The 19414-nt window shown below is 37.3% G+C and overlaps 1 protein-coding gene and 1 pseudogene across 1 annotated transcript; both read left to right on the top strand.

The window, feature by feature from the left end:
* LOC113835646 overlaps positions 1 to 5493 on the top strand; it is a 19232-nt pseudogene extending 13739 nt beyond the window's left edge.
* Positions 5424 to 19414, top strand: LOC100761161 (zinc finger protein 431). Its single transcript, XM_035444260.1, has 4 exons — positions 5424 to 5501; positions 12923 to 13049; positions 13248 to 13308; positions 14653 to 19414. Exons 2-4 carry the CDS (start codon positions 13016 to 13018, stop codon positions 16115 to 16117), a joined length of 1560 nt encoding a protein of 519 aa, XP_035300151.1. The 5' UTR covers positions 5424 to 5501; positions 12923 to 13015; the 3' UTR covers positions 16118 to 19414.

Genomic DNA, 19414 nt, shown 5'->3' with positions numbered 1-19414 from the left:
TCATAGTACCATAAGAGTTATGCTGTAGACTGTAAACCCATTTATTTCATACTACTGACATTACTAAAGATATACACATTGAAGAGGTGATAAGTATATATGTTCAAAGCCTTCTAATGAGCAAATAGTTCATAGCAAAGCTAGCGTTACTCATATAGTTGTTGTGACTGTGCTAAGTTTAGTGGGAGGGGCAGTTAGAGTCAAAAGTCAAGGGGCAGTTGTTATGTAGAAACCTTAATCCCTATACCATAAATCTATGAGAACAGAAAGTAAAAACTGTATGAATTGAATGTGGAAACATCTTACTTGTTATTCTTCCTTTACTAGGTATATGATATCTCTAAATATAAGCCATATGAGCATAGGGATTTGGGAAAATGTAACACTCCTCTCTGTCTCAACAATTAGAAAATATGCAGCAGTCCTCATATTGAGTATTCTTGGTGAATTTCATTCAAGTTTAAAAGTAATTGGCTTTGCCAGCTTCATTGTTAATACATCAACAAACTCGTACTGTAGAAAAGCCCTGTGAGTACTAAACTGGAAATACTGTGTTTGTCCTACTTCACTTAGCAAATGCAGCATGACTCACCGTATAGGAAAATTCATGAATACAACAAGGGTGGTAAAGCTCTGAGTTTTTCCAGTTCTCTTCAATGATGCAAAACAACCCATAATAAAGGGGAACATGAGTGTAAATACAGTGGTAAAAACTCAAGATCTGATTCTTATTTGCAATTGGACCAAATTGTAAAATTAATTCATACAGATAGAAACATTCATCAGTGTATTGAATATTGTAAAGTGTTTACATATGACAATTATCCTTGCAGGCTTGAAAGAAGTCAAACTGGAGAGAAACCTTCTGTATACACTCAATGGGTTAAAGCCTTTGCATATGACAGTCATCTTCAATGGAACGAAAGAACACATAGTAGAGAGAAACCCTATGAATGCAATCAGTGTGGTAAAGCTTTTGCAAGTCACAGTTATTTACGAATACATATAAGAACACATACTGGAGAGAAACCTTATGAATGTAATCAGTGTGGTAAAGCCTTTGCACGTTACAGTAATCTTTTAATGCATAAAAAAACACATTCCAGAGAGAAACCCTATGAATGTGATCAGTGTGGTAAAGCCTTTGCACGGTACAGTCATCTTCTAATGCATGAACGAATACATACTGGAGAGAAACCCTATGAATGTAATCAATGTCGAAAAGCCTTTGCATGTCACAGTTCTCTTCAACGGCATGAAAGAACACATACAGGACAGAAACCCTATGAATGTGATCAATGTGGTAAAGCCTTTTCACAACTTAGTAATCTTCAAATGCATGAAAGAACACATACGGGAGAAAAACCTTATGAATGTAATCAATGTGGTAAAGCCTTTGCACATCTTGGTCATCTTCAACGTCATGAAAGAATACATACTGGAGAGAAACCTTATGAATGTAATCAGTGTGGTAAGGCCTTTGCACATCTCAATACTCTTCAAATGCACAAAAGAGCACATAGTGGAGAGAAACCCTATGAATGTGATCAATGTGGTAAAGCCTTTGCACAGCACAGTCAACTTCTAATGCATAAAAGAACACACACTGGAGAGAAACCCTATGGATGTGATCAGTGTGATAAAGCCTATGCACATCTTAGTACTCTTCAAATGCACAAAAGAACACATACCGGAGAGAAACCCTATGAATGTAATCAGTGTGGTAAAGCTTTTGCAAGTCACAGTTATTTCAGAATACATATAAGAACACATACTGGAGAGAAACCCTATGAATGTAACCAGTGTGGTAAAGCCTTTGCATGTCACAAAAGCCTTCAACGGCATGAAAGAACACATACTGGAGAGAAACCCTATGAATGTAATCAGTGTGGTAAAGCCTTTGCACATCTCAGTACTCTTCAAATGCATAAAAGAGCACATAGTGGAGAAAAACCTTATGAATGTAATCAGTGTGGTAAAGCTTTTGCACGTTTCAGTCATCTTCAAATGCATGACAGAACACATACTGGAGAGAAACCTTATGAATGTAATGAGTGTGGGAAAGCCTTTGCACAGAACAGTCATCTTCAAATGCATAAAAGAACCCATACTGGAGAGAAACCCTATAAATGTAATGAGTGTGGTAAAGCCTTTGCATATATCAATAGTCTTCAAAGTCATAGGAAAAAATCATACTGCAGAGAAACATCATGAATGTAGTAAATGTGGTAAAGTTTTGCACTTTATACAGGAGTAAAACTAATTGTGTGCAATCAATCTTTTAAAGCTTTTGCATATTGCAGTAGGCTTTGTCAGTAGTCCTGAAAAAACTAAACTCTTTGTCACTATAAAGTATTTGGTGAGGTCTTTAGCCAACACACTTACATTAAGTTGCATAAGAGTATTCTGGAGAAGAAATTTGGACAGTGTGTCAACAAGTTATTGAGGCATTATGATGTCTGTTTCTATTTTGTTTGCACCTGCATGAAAACAATCCCTATGAATATAAATGATAAGGTAACTGGTGATATTTTGTTTATGATCTAACAAGTAAAGCTTCCCTGAAGATCAGAGTGCAAAACTAGACACACTAGTCAGCCATAGCGGCCAGCAGTGGTGGTAGACACCTTTAATCTCAGAACTTGGGAGATATAGTCAGATCTGTTAGCTCAAGGCCCTAGGCTGCACGAGATTGATCCACTCTAAAAGACAAAGGGAGCTCATACAAAGTTGATCACAATACTTGATACCCTAAGATTTAATCCCAGCTCTAGCAGGTAGGGAGGAATAAAAGGGGGGAGGGGACAGGAGCTCAATGGAGTCTGAGGATCAGTGCAGTCTGGAGATGCAATTTGAGGACAGGATTGCCCTTTTTGGTTTTGAGCGTTGGTAGAGGTGAGAAATCTCTAGTAGCTGCCTTCAGTGCTTTTCTCATCTTCATCTTTAACCCCAATATCTGTCTCTGGATTTTTCTTTTTTATACCAACTAAAATTCATGGTACATTTGGCACCCTACTTTTGGGTTACAAAAATCAGGAAAAAAGCCATTTTTCTGAAGCTTTACAGCTAACAGAAAAGGTTAGAGCTACATGGAGCTGGAGTCACTGCTCTGCCAGCTAGGCTTTCCTCTCTGGTGGTCTTTCTCTGGACCCCCTTCTCAGGCTGCTGTCAAACTAGGTAGCTGCATTGAAATCTGGTCAGGAATTTACCGTTCTATGGTACAGCAGCCTTCGTCACATCTTCATCATAATTTTTGGCAGATTTGATAAGAAAAATGGGAGTTCTTAAAGTTAAAGACAGATGTCCCCCCCCCGCATTAAAAATAGGAAACACTATTATAATGGAGAGATGATTTAAAAAGAGAATAATTAAATAAAGGGCTAATCCACTTAACCTGGATTGAAGTACTGTTAATTACTATTTTGATAGTCCTTGTCTGTTTGATGATTCTTGGTTTCTCTCTAAAATATTGGTTGACATGAGTGCCAATATACAGGTCTTCGAAAAACTGATTAAAACAGATCATAGAGATACTCAAACCCAGACAGAGGAATTTAAAGGAGAACCAATTTCAGCTTGGCATCATACGGTTAGAGAGGAACCGCCTAAGGCTTTCAAACAACCAACATTAGCATATCCAGTAACCTTACAGAAATTGCCCAATGATAGAGGCTCTGTAAGACCTAATGGGACTCCTGTGTCAATATTAGCTATAAGGAGATTCAAGGAAGCACTGGTGCCATAAGGCGTGCATTCACCATTTGTGAAGCAACTGTTAAACTCGTGGTCATCTTGTAATAGAATTATCCCTAAAGACTGGAGAGACTTGGTTAAAACTGTTTTAGAGCCTGCTTCACAATTACAATGGAGTACCTGGTTCAGAGAGGAGGCTAAGACCATTGAGCAATACTGTAGAGCTGGAGGTATAGAAATCTCCTCAGATGAACTTCTTGGAGATGGAGATTGTGCTACTATAGAAAGTCAATCTTCATATGGCCACTCCCTGGCTTTATGCCATGCAGCAGCTTTGAGTGCTTGGATCAGAATTCAAAAAGTTGGAAAGAAGATTGAGTCATTTACTAAAGTTATACAGGGCCAAAATGAACCCTTCACAGATTTCTATTAATGATTGACATCAACAGTAAATTGATAACTAAATTCAGAAGCTAGACAAATAATAATTGAATCTCAGGCTTTCTGAAAATGCTAATTCTCAATACAGAATGATAACTAGGCCTTTAAAGGCAAGGTCAGCACAGTTGGAGGAATGGCTCCAAGATACAATGAATATTGAATGTCATGATCATGATGACGCATGGATAGCAGAGGTGATTTCCAGGGTTTGAAGAAAAATCAAAATGTCAGGTGTTTCAATTGTAGGAAACAAGGTTACCTTAAAAGGAATTGTAAACAAGGCATTCCTAGAAACGATATTTTTTTCTAACCACAATTCAAACACAACAAAACTCCCTTCTGGATTATGTAAAAGGTGTGGCAAAGCAGGCATTGGACTAATGAAGTAGATCAACAAGGGACATTCAAGGTAACCCTTGGCTGTTGGGAAACTCCTTGAGGACCCTTTTGCAGGCCCCTGTGCTAAATTTGATTGAATCGTTTCATGTCAACCTGGAAACTCCTGAGAACAATTAAAGAACGTAATGGCTAGTATAAGAAAACACACTGCTCTAGATGATAGAACAGCTTTACAATATGAAACAAAGTTTCCATAGAAACCAAAACTTAAAATTGATAAAGATCAGATTAGGAACCTCCCCAAAGTTAGGTTTGGGTCAGTGTTTTGTTTTTGTCTTTCCAGGAAAATAAAAGCAAACATCTTAGTAATTTAAAGACCTTTGGATAAATAAGCATGCACAGAAAAAGGGGAAGTAATCTTAAAAAGTTACCAAGAAAAGGAATAATCTGAAGTAGTGTGATCTCTGAAGTCTTCAAAGTGATGATGAAACCTCATAACAACAATTTCACCAGGACTGTTATAACAACACTATTCTGAAAAACACCAAATAAAGATGGGCTTTGGGTTACAAACTGCTCAGAACATTTTTGAGGTTGCTAGCTGAGATGATCCAGCCTCACAGAGTACTCTAGCCAGGACTTCATGTATAAAAAAAGTTAGGTTAGTAATTCCTTTAAGATTTCTTATAAAATTACCTTTCAAGATAAATAGTAAAGAGATTGATTCTTTCTTTGTAATCACAATATGCAGCCTGCCAACAAAAGAGTTAGCTCAAAAAAATACTTTCTGCTTGTTCATGTTCTGTTAATCTGTAACAAGTTGCTTATATGTGGATGTATATGGGTTTATGGGGTGACTTAGTTTTTAATCCTGTAAAGGAGATGAAAAAAATCATGTGCAAAATAGAATGGAACCACATTGTAATTCCTATATTGCCTGAAATTATTTAGTTGGAGTATATAAGGTGTTGAAGAAAGTATACAGCATGAAGAATAGACAATAAAGAAGAAAACCATCAAGAGAGAATGTGAGTGTCTTTTTCCCTAACCCCCTCAGATACAAAAGTCTAGTATGCACCACTTGTGAGTATTTTTAGTTCCCTGTGTTGCTGGAGAATGGCCTCTCAGGCAGCGATATTATTAATCACTTCACAACTCACCTTCATATGTTTCTGTCTTCTCCTGGAATTTTAGCACATACCAAAACTCCATGCTTTCATATGCCTTATAACAGGAACGAAAGATAGCATAAAATAATATTTTTGTGGCTGGAGATATGGCTCAGAGGTTAAGAGCACCAACTGCTCTTCCAGAGGTCCCGAGTTCAATTCCCAGCAACCACATGGTGGCTCACAACCATCCGTTATGAGATCTGGTGCCTCTTCTGGTGTGCAGATATACATGGAAGCAGAATGTTGTATACATAATAAATAAATAAAATTTTTAAAAAGTAAATAATATTTTTATTCAGAATTTGGTTGTTAGTATAGAAGTGGATCTTGTTGTTGTAGACTAGGCTGCCCCAAACCCATAGAGACCCACCTGATTCACATTAAATCACTCTTTATTCTGGAACTCAGTATATCTTTGAACTGATTTTGCATGTAATTGTAATATGTGACCTACTGCCTCAGCCTACTGATATATGGGATTAGCGGGATGATCCAGGGTTTCTGGATCTGTTTTTATTTTTAGTGTGTTCAAAAGCAAAAGAAAGTCATGAGAGGATCTTTACAATTTTAGAAAACTTAAACAGGAAACTTAAGAATCACACAAACAGTGTAGGACAGAAGGTGTGATGTCTTTGTATGAATTCCATAGATCTTTTCACAGAACTTCAGTCTTGGGATAGCTGTTCCTGTCCTGCAGGAATTACTGTGAAGTAGTGTATGTGGAGTATGTGGTAGATGCTATTTTTTCTTTTATGTTGAGCGGTGTGTCTTTTTAATACTTTTTAGTTCCTGAAGTTTTGGGACTTTGCTAAGTTACGTATTTCATTACTTAAATTGGAAACTGTTTTTAGGAGATAGGAAAACTGCTTGTTTTAGAGAGTAAGTATTGCTTCTAAGGATTTTATGGCTTTTAGCTATATGATGTATTTTATCCCATCTTATCTGGAAATGTGTTCTCATCTTCTAATGTGTTCAGTGGGTATGTGGAGCCTACCTCATCAGAAAATCTGAAATTTTATTGAAATGTTGAAAAGCCTTACAGATGATAATAACTTTGCTGGTAAAGTCTAAAGAGACACCCCCAAATCAAAAGGTACTGCAAACTTTTGTGTAACACACTTACATCTTGGAGAATTACTCATTACTACCCATTGGAAATAATTTAAGTTTTTTAGATATGATTTAAGAATGTCTGGGATCTTTTATAATAGTATTCAGTGTGGCCTAATGCTCTTTGAGGTACTTGTAAACTGTGTTTTCAATTAACATTAGGAACTGCTGAGATACAAATGACCCTCAGGTTGACATTGGAAAGGAAAAGAAATAATAACTATTATCACAATTTTACAAAGAAGGAAATAAAATGGCAAACTACTGATAGGGGGGCCTGGAAATCTCTCCGTGCTGGTAAGTTATAAATTCAAAGGGAGTTGAATATTTGGTACAGAATTTCATTGACTAATATTTGTAATAATTTGATTGACTAATGAGTATTTTTGGTCTAGTGAAAACAGAAATACTTTTTTTTTCCTTTAAAACAATACTGGAATGGGTAGTGGTGGTGCACACCTTTAACCACAGCACATGAGAGGCAGAATGAGGCAGATCTTACTGAGTTTGAGGCCTGCCTGGTATACAGAATGAATTGCAGGTAAGCCAGGACTGTTAAACAGAGAAACACTGTTTCAAAAAAAAAATCAATAAATAAAAGCTACCCCCAACAACAGCACATAGACCGAATTGCATTCAGTAAGTCTTTTCATTTGAGTTAAACAAAAAACACAGGAAATATTTTGTGATCCACACAATAAGGGTGAATAATAAGTACTCTGCTTCTTTTGTTTTGGTTTTTGTTGACACAGGGTTTCATTGTAGTAGTCTTACCCAGTCTTGATCCTCCTGCCTTAGTGTCCCTAGTTCTTTCATTTTTTTAAAATGCAGTTGTATATTTGTGTGTAGGGGGCGTGTGTGGAGGTAAGACTTTCTCTCTCTGCTATCATGTGGTGCCTGGGAATTGAATTCAGGCCAGTCTTGGTAGTAAGCACCTCTACCCTATGAGCTTTCTCACCACCTGCTCAATAATGCTTTTTTATCTTTCTATCTTATTGAAACAGTGACCCATGCTATCCTTGAATTCCCGATTCTCCTACCTACAGTTTTGAAGTGCTGGATCATATCCACAATCTGCATTCTTAAGGTCTTAATATTTCAACTGTGGTAAATTTCTGGTTTAATTTTGAGAGAAATTACTATTGAGTATCATTTCTATTGAATTTCTATTTTATATACAAGCATTTTGATGGTACACTTTGACTGTTTAAGACAGTTTTCAACTAATTTCTATTTAGCTATATCAAAAATATTAGTGTAATATACTTAGAAGGGCTTCTGCTCTATAAGTTGTAGGAAAGTTATGATTGTTGTACATGTTGAAAACATACACCTGTGTGTATGCAGTATGATTTGGGGGTAGAGTTTCAGTTGACTGACGCTGGTGTGAGGATGACACTAAGCTGATACTTTGAGTAACTGTAACAAATGGTGTGATAGTCATTCTTAATCATTCCAGTTTCTCATATTTCAGGTTTATATGCCCAGTCTCCAAGGGTTTATGTTACATCTGATATTTGCAAAGTCCCTTTTCACTCTCATCTTAATCACATAGCCACCCTTGCAATCACTTTAATGCTTGTCCTGGTGAAGCCATTCAAACTCTTTAGTTCCCTGTTGAAAGTATCAAACTAGTATCTTCCTGTATATAATACTTTATTTTTGCCCTCAGGTTATACTTCAAGTAGAACTCTTCCTAGTGCCTAAAATAGATGATTGTCATTCTCACTGCTACCTCCTATAGTGATTCTGTAAGAGCCACTGTTTATTTTTTCCTTTTTGCTACATATTTATTTCCATACAGCAACCAGAGTGATCTAGTTAAAGTGCTGTGCAGTTCATGCCACTCTGAAATTTAAGGGTTTTTCAGTGACTTTAAATTCTTATGCCAGCTCTTATTATCCTGAATGCAATTTTGTTCTTGTTGTTTTCTTATCTAGCCCAGGCTAGTCACTGACTCATGTCAGTTTTCCTCCCAGCTTCTGAGTGCTGGGGCCATATGCCATGTAATCCTCTAAATAGTTAAAAGTCAGTGTTAGGTCTGAAGAGCTAGGTTTACTGCTTCTTGTAGAGTTAGAAAAGGAAGTGGTTCAGTCAATGAGAGATGAATAACAGAGGCTGCAGAGACTGAGGGCATTTGTTCGCATCTGTCGTGCCATGTACACATTTGTGGGGTTGGTATGGGAGATTTAAAAACAAAATCTCAACAAGTGTAGAGTCATGGTGACCAAATTTGGCTACTTGCCAGGATTGCAAGAAGGGCTTACTACAGCTTACTCTGAAACATGTGATTCACTCTGAATCATAGCAGTTAGGAGATGGAACCTAGATAATGGAATTTTCACTAATACTAGTTTAATGTAGGTATTTGTAATCTGCTGCTCTAGAGATTTTCATAGAAAGAGGAACTCTCAACTTGGCATCAGGTGGAGTCTTCACACTAGAGAGATCATTTGCTAGTACATATATTGGTAGCACAATTAATAAAAACCCAGAGACAGATACTGGGGTTCAAGCTGAAGATCAGAAAAGCAAACTAGCCAAGACACTGGAGAGTTCTTACCTCCACCAAGGCTCAGATCAAAAGGGGCAATTGTGTCCTCAGCATGATTGCAGACTCAATATTCTGCACTCCTGTCTCCCCCCACCTTATATTCCTCTCTAGTGCTAGGATTAAAGGGGTCCACCACCATTGCCCAGCTTCTATGGCTAACCAGTGTGGATGGGATTAAATGTATGTGCCAGCACTGCCTGACCTGTATGGCTGACTGGTTTGGCTAGCTTTGCACTCTTATCTTAAGGCAAGCTTTATTTGTTACATCATTAACAAAATACCACCACATTTCTCATTTTTTTGTCTAAAATAATGGTTGTAATTAATATAGGAAAAACTATATATAATATGTACAATAACTATGTTCATATATAAGGCAATTATATTAACAATGTCTAGTCCATTTGCATTTGAGAAATTCAGAGAAAACACCCATATCTATCCTATCTCGGTGAGTCCAAATGGTTGTACCTAATTCACTTTCTATTCTAAGTTGCATTATCAAATTATCTTTTAATGTTTTTCAACCTTTCATACTTTACACCTTTTTAGTGAGTTTCTTTTCTGAGTCTGGTAAACAAGGAAAACTATACCCAGCAAGTCTTCAACTTCCTCAGCGACCAGAGAAGGAAATCATATTAACTGAGTAAGCACAAATTGCAAGCAAGAGACTTCTGAAAAATGTGAGAAATGACAGAAATATCTGGCTGCCTGGAAAGTCAGCCAGGTTCCTCTGCATTAATCTTTGGCCTATAGTCTTCTGTAAACATGGATTTTTGAAGAATTGTCCTGCCTTGTCTTCACAAGGTTTTGCAGTCACTCTTTTTTGTTTCTTGCTTGATCAATTTGGACAGCATACTGTCAGCAGTTGAGGCAAGGACTCTTTCTTCCCCAATCAAACTTTGCAGTATCACACATCATGTGCTGGAAACTAGAAAGAATCAAAATTTAAGGTCATGAATTCTTAGTGTGTGATTACCATTCAGCATTGTTGCAGGCATCTATGTTTGGCAGAGTCAGAAACCCAGTGAGAATACTGTGAGAGTTCATTGCATAAAGCTGTGAGGATTAAGCCTGGTGTTATTTTTTTATAACTCTTTACTGTTTGGGGGGCCTCCCACCCAGCTTGCAAATAAAACACACACACACACACACACACACACACACACACACACACACACACACACGCACACACACGGAGACTTATTGCTTCCTATAAATGCTCAGCCTTAATTTGACTTGTTTATATAGCCTGCTTTTCTTAAATTATCCCATCTCCTTTTGCTTCTGGGCTTTTATGTTTCTCTTTTCTGTATACCTTTCTTTACTTCTTACACCATGACTTGCTGTGTAGATGGGTGGCTGGCTCCTAGTGCCCGCTCATTTTCTTACTCCTTCCTTTTTTGTGTTTTCTTACCCCCAGATTTCTCCTCCCTTTTATTCTCTCTGCCTGCCAGCCCTGCCTATCCTTTCCTGCCAAGCTGTTGGCCATTCAGATCTTCATTAGATCAATCAGGCATTTTTGAATGACAAAGTATCACAACTTCACGGAGTTAAACATATTCAACATAAAAGAATGCAACACATCTTTGCATCCTTAAAACATGTTCCATGGCATAAACAAATATAACACATCTTAAAATAATATTACACAACAGCCTGGATTACATTTTGAGACCATAAGATATTAAGATACCTAAGTTTTGAGACATCTTCCATGGAGACCTAGCTGCACATAGGGAGTGGAAGTAACCAAAGAGAGAGATGTAGAAGGTATCATTCTGTTTCCCAGTATGGCAACTATTTACAACATTGATACTGCCTGAGCCTTCTGAATTATTGGATTACAGACGCATGACTTTCTTCCTGCCTGTTGTATGTGTTTTGAAGTTTTTAATGAATATGAATATTTTACTTGTATCTATCTATATGTACTATGTGGGTACCTGGTCCTCATAGTGTTCAAAAGATGGTGTAAGAAACCCTAAACTTGGAATAATTGATAGTAGTGATGCCCTGTGTAAGTACTGGTAGTTGAGCCCACCTATATGCAAGATGAGCAGGAGCTATTTTACTACTGAGCCATCTCTCCTGTCCTGTGTTTATTAGTTATAGTCAACATTTATATTGCCAATGTTTTCATTTGTAACTGTTTAAACATGCAATGCCTCTTAGTAAAATCTTGATGCTACAGTTCAATTTAGGGCACTTCAGTTTTCAGGAAGATGAATACAGAACTAGAGTCAATGAATAAGTCAGTTGCTGGTGGTTCTTCTTGTCTTGCCAGGTCCCTCCACCCTTCTCAGGCCCAAATAAACACATGAACACTGTATTCATTATTATACTGTTGGTCAATGTCGAGGACTTCATATTGGCTAGCTCACTAGTAATTATTAACCCATTTCTAGTAATCTATGCATTTCCACATGGTCTTATCTTACCAGAGATCGCCTGGTTTGTCTGATCCTCTCAGTTCCTCCACGGCGTCTCATTTTCTAAAATTTTATTTATTCATTTATTTGTTATCTATGCAGTGTTCTGCCTGCATGTATCCCTGAATGCCAGAAGAGGGCACCGTACCTCATTACAGGTGATTGTTACCCACCATGTGGGTGCTGGGAATTCAACTCAGTACCTCTGGAGGAGCAGTCAGTGCTCTTTTCTTTTCTGTTTTTTTGTTTTGTTTTGTTTTTTGTTTTTTGTTTTTTTTTGTTGTTGTTTTTCAACACAGAGTTTCTCTGTGTAGATTTGGAGCCTATCCTGGCACTCACCCTGGAGACCAGGCTGGCCTCGAACTCACAGAGATCCACCTGCCTCTGCCTCCCAAGTGCTGGGATTAAAGGCGTGCACCACCAATGCCCGGCCGCAGTCAGTTCTCTTAATCACTGGGCCAGCCACCCATTGTGTCTGTTTTGGTGAGCTGTCCCTGCCTACCTTTCCCAGATTTCTCCTCATCTCCTAGCCATACCTATCTTCCTACCACTATTGGCTGTAGGCTAAACAGTGATTTATTCATCCACCAATAAGAGAAACATATTTACAAAAGGATATCCCCCATTATAACTCTGTAAGAACTTCAGTAAAATCCTCTAAGTTGTTCCTATCTTTTGTTTGTTTGACTGATTATTGCAAAAGTAACAGGGTCTTAATATGTACTTCTTGCTGCCATGGACCTCATTGGATAGACTAGACTTCATTCAACTCTGAGGTACATATACCTGCCTCTGCATTCTGAGTGCCAGGGTTAAAGGCATGAGCCAACACACCCAGTTTCTCCATCTTAGTTTTCTTTTTTTGTAGTTAGCAGTTTTTCATAAAATTTCTCTCATGTGTAATCTGTACTGTTGGCCTATTTACTTCTCTCTCTCTCTGTTTGTTAATATGCATTTCTCTTGCAAGCTGATATCCCATTTAAAGGGTACAGTCATGACAGAGGTGACCTTTTATTCAGTTTCCTTCTAAATAAAGTGACTTGGTCATTTCATTATAGTGTCTATTTTTAGAATAATTGTGGGGAGCATCAGAATTATATGGCTATACTGTCAAAGATGTATACATTCACAATGTTGTCAGTATCATACTTTCTGTTGTGCACATGTGTGGGATATTTTAGAATGCTGTGACCTATGATGATGTACATGTCAACTTCACTTGGGAAGAGTGGACTTTGCTGGATCCTTCCCAGAAGAATCTCTACAAAGATGTGATGCTGGAGACCTACAGGAACCTCACTGCTATAGGTAAGACTGACTATTCCCTCATGTTTTAAAATAAGGGGACAACAATTCCTTGGTTATTGATATTTTGTAATTAGATTGAAAAAGAAGAAGAATGAGGTGTATAAATCATGCATAGTTTTAAGGGTCACTGAAGATGGTAACTTAAAATTTGCACAGTTTTCAATAATGTAACATCCATTGTCTGGTGCTATGTTTTAGGATACAGTTGGGAAGACCATAATATTGAAGAACATTGTCAAAGTTATAGAAGACATTCAAGGTAATTTTCATGTGCAAGTTGATACAAATGTGACTCTGAGGAAATTGCAATGTGAGGACACATAACCTTTCTTTAAAAGATTTTATTTATTTATTATGTATATAACATTCTGCTTCCATATATATCTGCACATCAGAAGAGGGCACCAGTTCTCATAACGTATATTTGTGAGCCACCGTGTGGTTGCTGGGAATTGAACTCAGGACCTTTGGAAGAGCAGTTGGTGCTCTTAACCTCTGAGCCATCTCTCCAGCCCGTGTCCCCTAAGTTTTAAAGAAAAGCAACAGTATACATAAGCACAGGTTAAAGTGCATTGCTGATTATTAAATTCTCACACTACCATATACTTTAATTCCAGATAGGTGAATTGCATTTGCAAGGCATTCTTTTAAGAAAGAAGAAAAGGAAACGATGCCTCAACATATACCACCATTTGAATCATAGTATGATGGGAGCTATGCTGTAGAACTGTCAACCCATTTATTTCATACTACTCTCCTTACTACAGTTATACACATTGAAGAGGTGATAAGTGTATATGTTCAAAGCCTTCTAATGAGCAAATAGTCCATAATAAAGCTAGTGTTACTCATATACTTGTGGCTGTGCTAAGTTTACTGAAAGGGGCAGTTAGAGTCAAGAGTCAAGAGGCAGTTTTTATGGAGAAACCTTAATCCCTATACCACAAATCTCTGAGAAAAGAAAGTCAAACTTTGTGAATTGGATGTAGAAATCTTTTATTTGTTATTCTCCCTTTACTAGGTATATCATATCTCACTCTGGATACAAGCCACATGAGCATAGGAATAATGGGAAGATATAACGTTCCTCCACATCTGACCAATTAGAAGATATGTCACAGTCCCCACACTGAGTATTCTTGTTGAATTTGATTCAAGTATACAAGTAATTGGTTGTGCAGCTTCATTGTTAATACATCAACAAACTCATACTGCAGAAAAGCCCTATGAGTACTAGGACTGTGGAAATACTGTGTTAGTCACTTAGCAAATGTAGTATGACTCACATATAGGAAAATTTATGAATGCAATAAGGGTGGTGATGCTCTAAGTTTTTCCAGTTCTCTTCAAATATGTGAAAAATCTCATACAGATGAGAGATTCTGTAACTGTGAACCACGTAATAAAGGATCTTATCATCACAGTTTTCTTCAAAGATTCAAAACCACTCATAATGACAGGGAACATGAGTATAAACACAGTGCTAAAAAGTTTAAGATTTCTTATTTTAAATTGGATCAAATTGTAAAATTAGATCATACAAAAAACATTCATCAGTGTATTGAATATTGTAAAGTGTTTACATGTGGCAATTATCTTGCAGGCTTGAAAGAATTCAAACTGGAGAAAAGTCTTCTGTATACACTCAATGTGTTAAAGCCTTTGCATATGACAATCATCTTCAATGGAATGAAAGAACACATACTGGACAGAAGCCCCATGAGTGTAATCAATGTTCTAAAGGCTTTGCATATGCCAGTACTCTCCAAAGACATAAAAGTACACATGATGAAGAGAAACCCTATGAATGTGATCAGTGTGGTAAAGCCTTTGCACGTTATAGTCTTCTTCGAATGCATAAAAAAACACACTCTGGAGAGAAACCCTATGAATGTGATCAGTGTGGTAAAGCCTTTGCACGTTACAGTAATCTTCTAATGCATAAAAAAACACATTCTGGAGAGAAACCCTATGAATGTAATCAATGTGGTAAAGCCTTTGCACGTTACAGTAATCTTCTAATGCATGAAAGAATACATACTGGAGAGAAACCCTATGAATGTAATCAATGTGGTAAAGCCTTTGCAGTTCACAGTTCTCTTCAACGGCATAAAAGAATACATACTGGAGAGAAACCCTATATATGTACTCAATGTGGTAAAGCCTTTTCACAACTCAGTAATCTTAAAATGCATGAAATTACACATACTGGAGAGAAACCCTATGAATGTAGTCACTGTGGTAAACCCTTTGCATATCTTAGTCATCTTCAACGTCATGAAAGAATACATACTGGAGAGAAACCCTATGATTGTAATCAGTGTGGTAAGGCCTTTGCACATCTCAATTCTCTTCAAATGCATAAAAGAGCACATGCTGGGGAAAAACCCTATAAATGTGATCAATGCAGTAAAGCCTTTGCACAGAACAGTCAACTTCTATTGCATAAAAGAACACATACTGGAGAGAGACCCTATGAATGTAATCAATGTGGTAATGCCTATGCACATCTTAGTACTCTTCAAATGCACAAAAGAACACATACCGGAGAGAAACCCTATGAATGTAGTCAGTGTAGTCAAGCTTTTGCAAGTCACAGTGATTTCAGAATACATATAAGAACACATACTGGAGAGAAACCCTATGAATGTAACCAGTGTGGTAAAGCCTTAGCATGTCACAAAAGCCTTCAACGGCATGAAAGAACACATACTGGAGAGAAACCCTATGAATGCAATCAGTGTGGTAAAGCCTTTGCACACCTAAGTACTCTTCAAATGCATAAAAGAGCACATAGTGGAGAGAAACCTTATGAATGTAATCAGTGTGGTAAAGCTTTTGCACGTTTCAGTCATCTTCAAGTGCATGACAGAACACATACTGGAGAGAAACCTTATGAATGTAATGAGTGTGGGAAAGCCTTTGCACAGAACAGTCAACTTCAATTGCATAAAAGAACCCATACTGGAGAGAAACCCTATAAATGTAATGAGTGTGGTAAAGCCTTTGCATATATCAATAGTCTTCAAAATCATGTGAAAAAATCATGCTGCAGAGAAACCATATAAATGTAATTGATGTGGTAAAGTTTTGCACTTTATACAGGAGTAAAATTAATTGTGTGCAATCAATCTTTTAAAGCTTTTGCATATTGCAGTAGTCTTTGTCAGTAGTCCTGAAAAAACTAAACTCTTTGCTACTATAAAGTATTTGGTGAGGTCTTTAGCCAACACACTTACATTAAGTTGCATAAGAGTATTCTGGAGAAGAAATTTGGACAGTGTGTCAACAACCTGTTCAGGTCTTATGATGTCTGTCTGTATTTTGTTTGTACCTACAAACTCATGAAAACAAACCCTATGAATGTAAATGATAATGTAACTGGTGATATTTTATAATCTAAAAAGTAAAGTTTGCCTGAAGGTCAGAGTGCAAAAGTACCTAGTGACACTAGTTAGCCATAAAGGCCAAGCAGTGGTGGTATACACCTTTAATCTCAGAACTTGGGAGATAAAGGCAGATGTAACTCTGTTATCTAAAGGCCACCCTGAACTCAAAGAGATTGATCCAGTCTAAAAGACAGAGAGCTCATACAAAGTTGATCACAATATTTGATATCCCAAGCCAGTATCCCAGCTCTAGCAGGTAGAGAGAGGAATAAAAGGAGGGAGGGGACAGGAGCTCAATGGAGTCTGAGGATCAGTGCAGTCTGGAGATGCAATTTGAGGACAGGATTGCCCTTTTTGGTTTTGAGCGTTGGTAGAGGTGAGAAATCTCTAGTAGCTGCCTTCAGTGCTTTTCTCATCTTCATCTTTAACCCCAATATCTGTCTCTGGATTTTTCTTTTTTATACCAACTAAAATTCATGGTACATTTGGCACCCTACTTTTGGGTTACAAAAATCAGGAAAAAAGCCATTTTTCTGAAGCTTTACAGCTAACAGAAAAGGTTAGAGCTACATGGAGCTGGAGTCACTGCTCTGCCAGCTAGGCTTTCCTCTCTGGTGGTCTTTCTCTGGACCCCCTTCTCAGGCTGCTGTCAAACTAGGTAGCTGCATTGAAATCTGGTCAGGAATTTACCGTTCTATGGTACAGCAGCCTTCGTCACATCTTCATCATAATTTTTGGCAGATTTGATAAGAAAAATGGGAGTTCTTAAAGTTAAAGACAGATGTCCCCCCCCCGCATTAAAAATAGGAAACACTATTATAATGGAGAGATGATTTAAAAAGAGAATAATTAAATAAAGGGCTAATCCACTTAACCTGGATTGAAGTACTGTTAATTACTATTTTGATAGTCCTTGTCTGTTTGATGATTCTTGGTTTCTCTCTAAAATATTGGTTGACATGAGTGCCAATATACAGGTCTTCGAAAAACTGATTAAAACAGATCATAGAGATACTCAAACCCAGACAGAGGAATTTAAAGGAGAACCAATTTCAGCTTGGCATCATACGGTTAGAGAGGAACCGCCTAAGGCTTTCAAACAACCAACATTAGCATATCCAGTAACCTTACAGAAATTGCCCAATGATAGAGGCTCTGTAAGACCTAATGGGACTCCTGTGTCAATATTAGCTATAAGGAGATTCAAGGAAGCACTGGTGCCATAAGGCGTGCATTCACCATTTGTGAAGCAACTGTTAAACTCGTGGTCATCTTGTAATAGAATTATCCCTAAAGACTGGAGAGACTTGGTTAAAACTGTTTTAGAGCCTGCTTCACAATTACAATGGAGTACCTGGTTCAGAGAGGAGGCTAAGACCATTGAGCAATACTGTAGAGCTGGAGGTATAGAAATCTCCTCAGATGAACTTCTTGGAGATGGAGATTGTGCTACTATAGAAAGTCAATCTTCATATGGCCACTCCCTGGCTTTATGCCATGCAGCAGCTTTGAGTGCTTGGATCAGAATTCAAAAAGTTGGAAAGAAGATTGAGTCATTTACTAAAGTTATACAGGGCCAAAATGAACCCTTCACAGATTTCTATTAATGATTGACATCAACAGTAAATTGATAACTAAATTCAGAAGCTAGACAAATAATAATTGAATCTCAGGCTTTCTGAAAATGCTAATTCTCAATACAGAATGATAACTAGGCCTTTAAAGGCAAGGTCAGCACAGTTGGAGGAATGGCTCCAAGATACAATGAATATTGAATGTCATGATCATGATGACGCATGGATAGCAGAGGTGATTTCCAGGGTTTGAAGAAAAATCAAAATGTCAGGTGTTTCAATTGTAGGAAACAAGGTTACCTTAAAAGGAATTGTAAACAAGGCATTCCTAGAAACGATATTTTTTTCTAACCACAATTCAAACACAACAAAACTCCCTTCTGGATTATGTAAAAGGTGTGGCAAAGCAGGCATTGGACTAATGAAGTAGATCAACAAGGGACATTCAAGGTAACCCTTGGCTGTTGGGAAACTCCTTGAGGACCCTTTTGCAGGCCCCTGTGCTAAATTTGATTGAATCGTTTCATGTCAACCTGGAAACTCCTGAGAACAATTAAAGAACGTAATGGCTAGTATAAGAAAACACACTGCTCTAGATGATAGAACAGCTTTACAATATGAAACAAAGTTTCCATAGAAACCAAAACTTAAAATTGATAAAGATCAGATTAGGAACCTCCCCAAAGTTAGGTTTGGGTCAGTGTTTTGTTTTTGTCTTTCCAGGAAAATAAAAGCAAACATCTTAGTAATTTAAAGACCTTTGGATAAATAAGCATGCACAGAAAAAGGGGAAGTAATCTTAAAAAGTTACCAAGAAAAGGAATAATCTGAAGTAGTGTGATCTCTGAAGTCTTCAAAGTGATGATGAAACCTCATAACAACAATTTCACCAGGACTGTTATAACAACACTATTCTGAAAAACACCAAATAAAGATGGGCTTTGGGTTACAAACTGCTCAGAACATTTTTGAGGTTGCTAGCTGAGATGATCCAGCCTCACAGAGTACTCTAGCCAGGACTTCATGTATAAAAAAAGTTAGGTTAGTAATTCCTTTAAGATTTCTTATAAAATTACCTTTCAAGATAAATAGTAAAGAGATTGATTCTTTCTTTGTAATCACAATATGCAGCCTGCCAACAAAAGAGTTAGCTCAAAAAAATACTTTCTGCTTGTTCATGTTCTGTTAATCTGTAACAAGTTGCTTATATGTGGATGTATATGGGTTTATGGGGTGACTTAGTTTTTAATCCTGTAAAGGAGATGAAAAAAATCATGTGCAAAATAGAATGGAACCACATTGTAATTCCTATATTGCCTGAAATTATTTAGTTGGAGTATATAAGGTGTTGAAGAAAGTATACAGCATGAAGAATAGACAATAAAGAAGAAAACCATCAAGA

This window comes from Cricetulus griseus, chromosome 4 (genome assembly GCF_003668045.3).
Source record: "Cricetulus griseus strain 17A/GY chromosome 4, alternate assembly CriGri-PICRH-1.0, whole genome shotgun sequence".
Taxonomy (NCBI): Eukaryota; Metazoa; Chordata; class Mammalia; order Rodentia; family Cricetidae; genus Cricetulus; species Cricetulus griseus.
The sequence above is the reverse complement of the archived record's forward strand: the minus strand, read 5'-3'. Positions and strand labels throughout refer to the sequence as shown.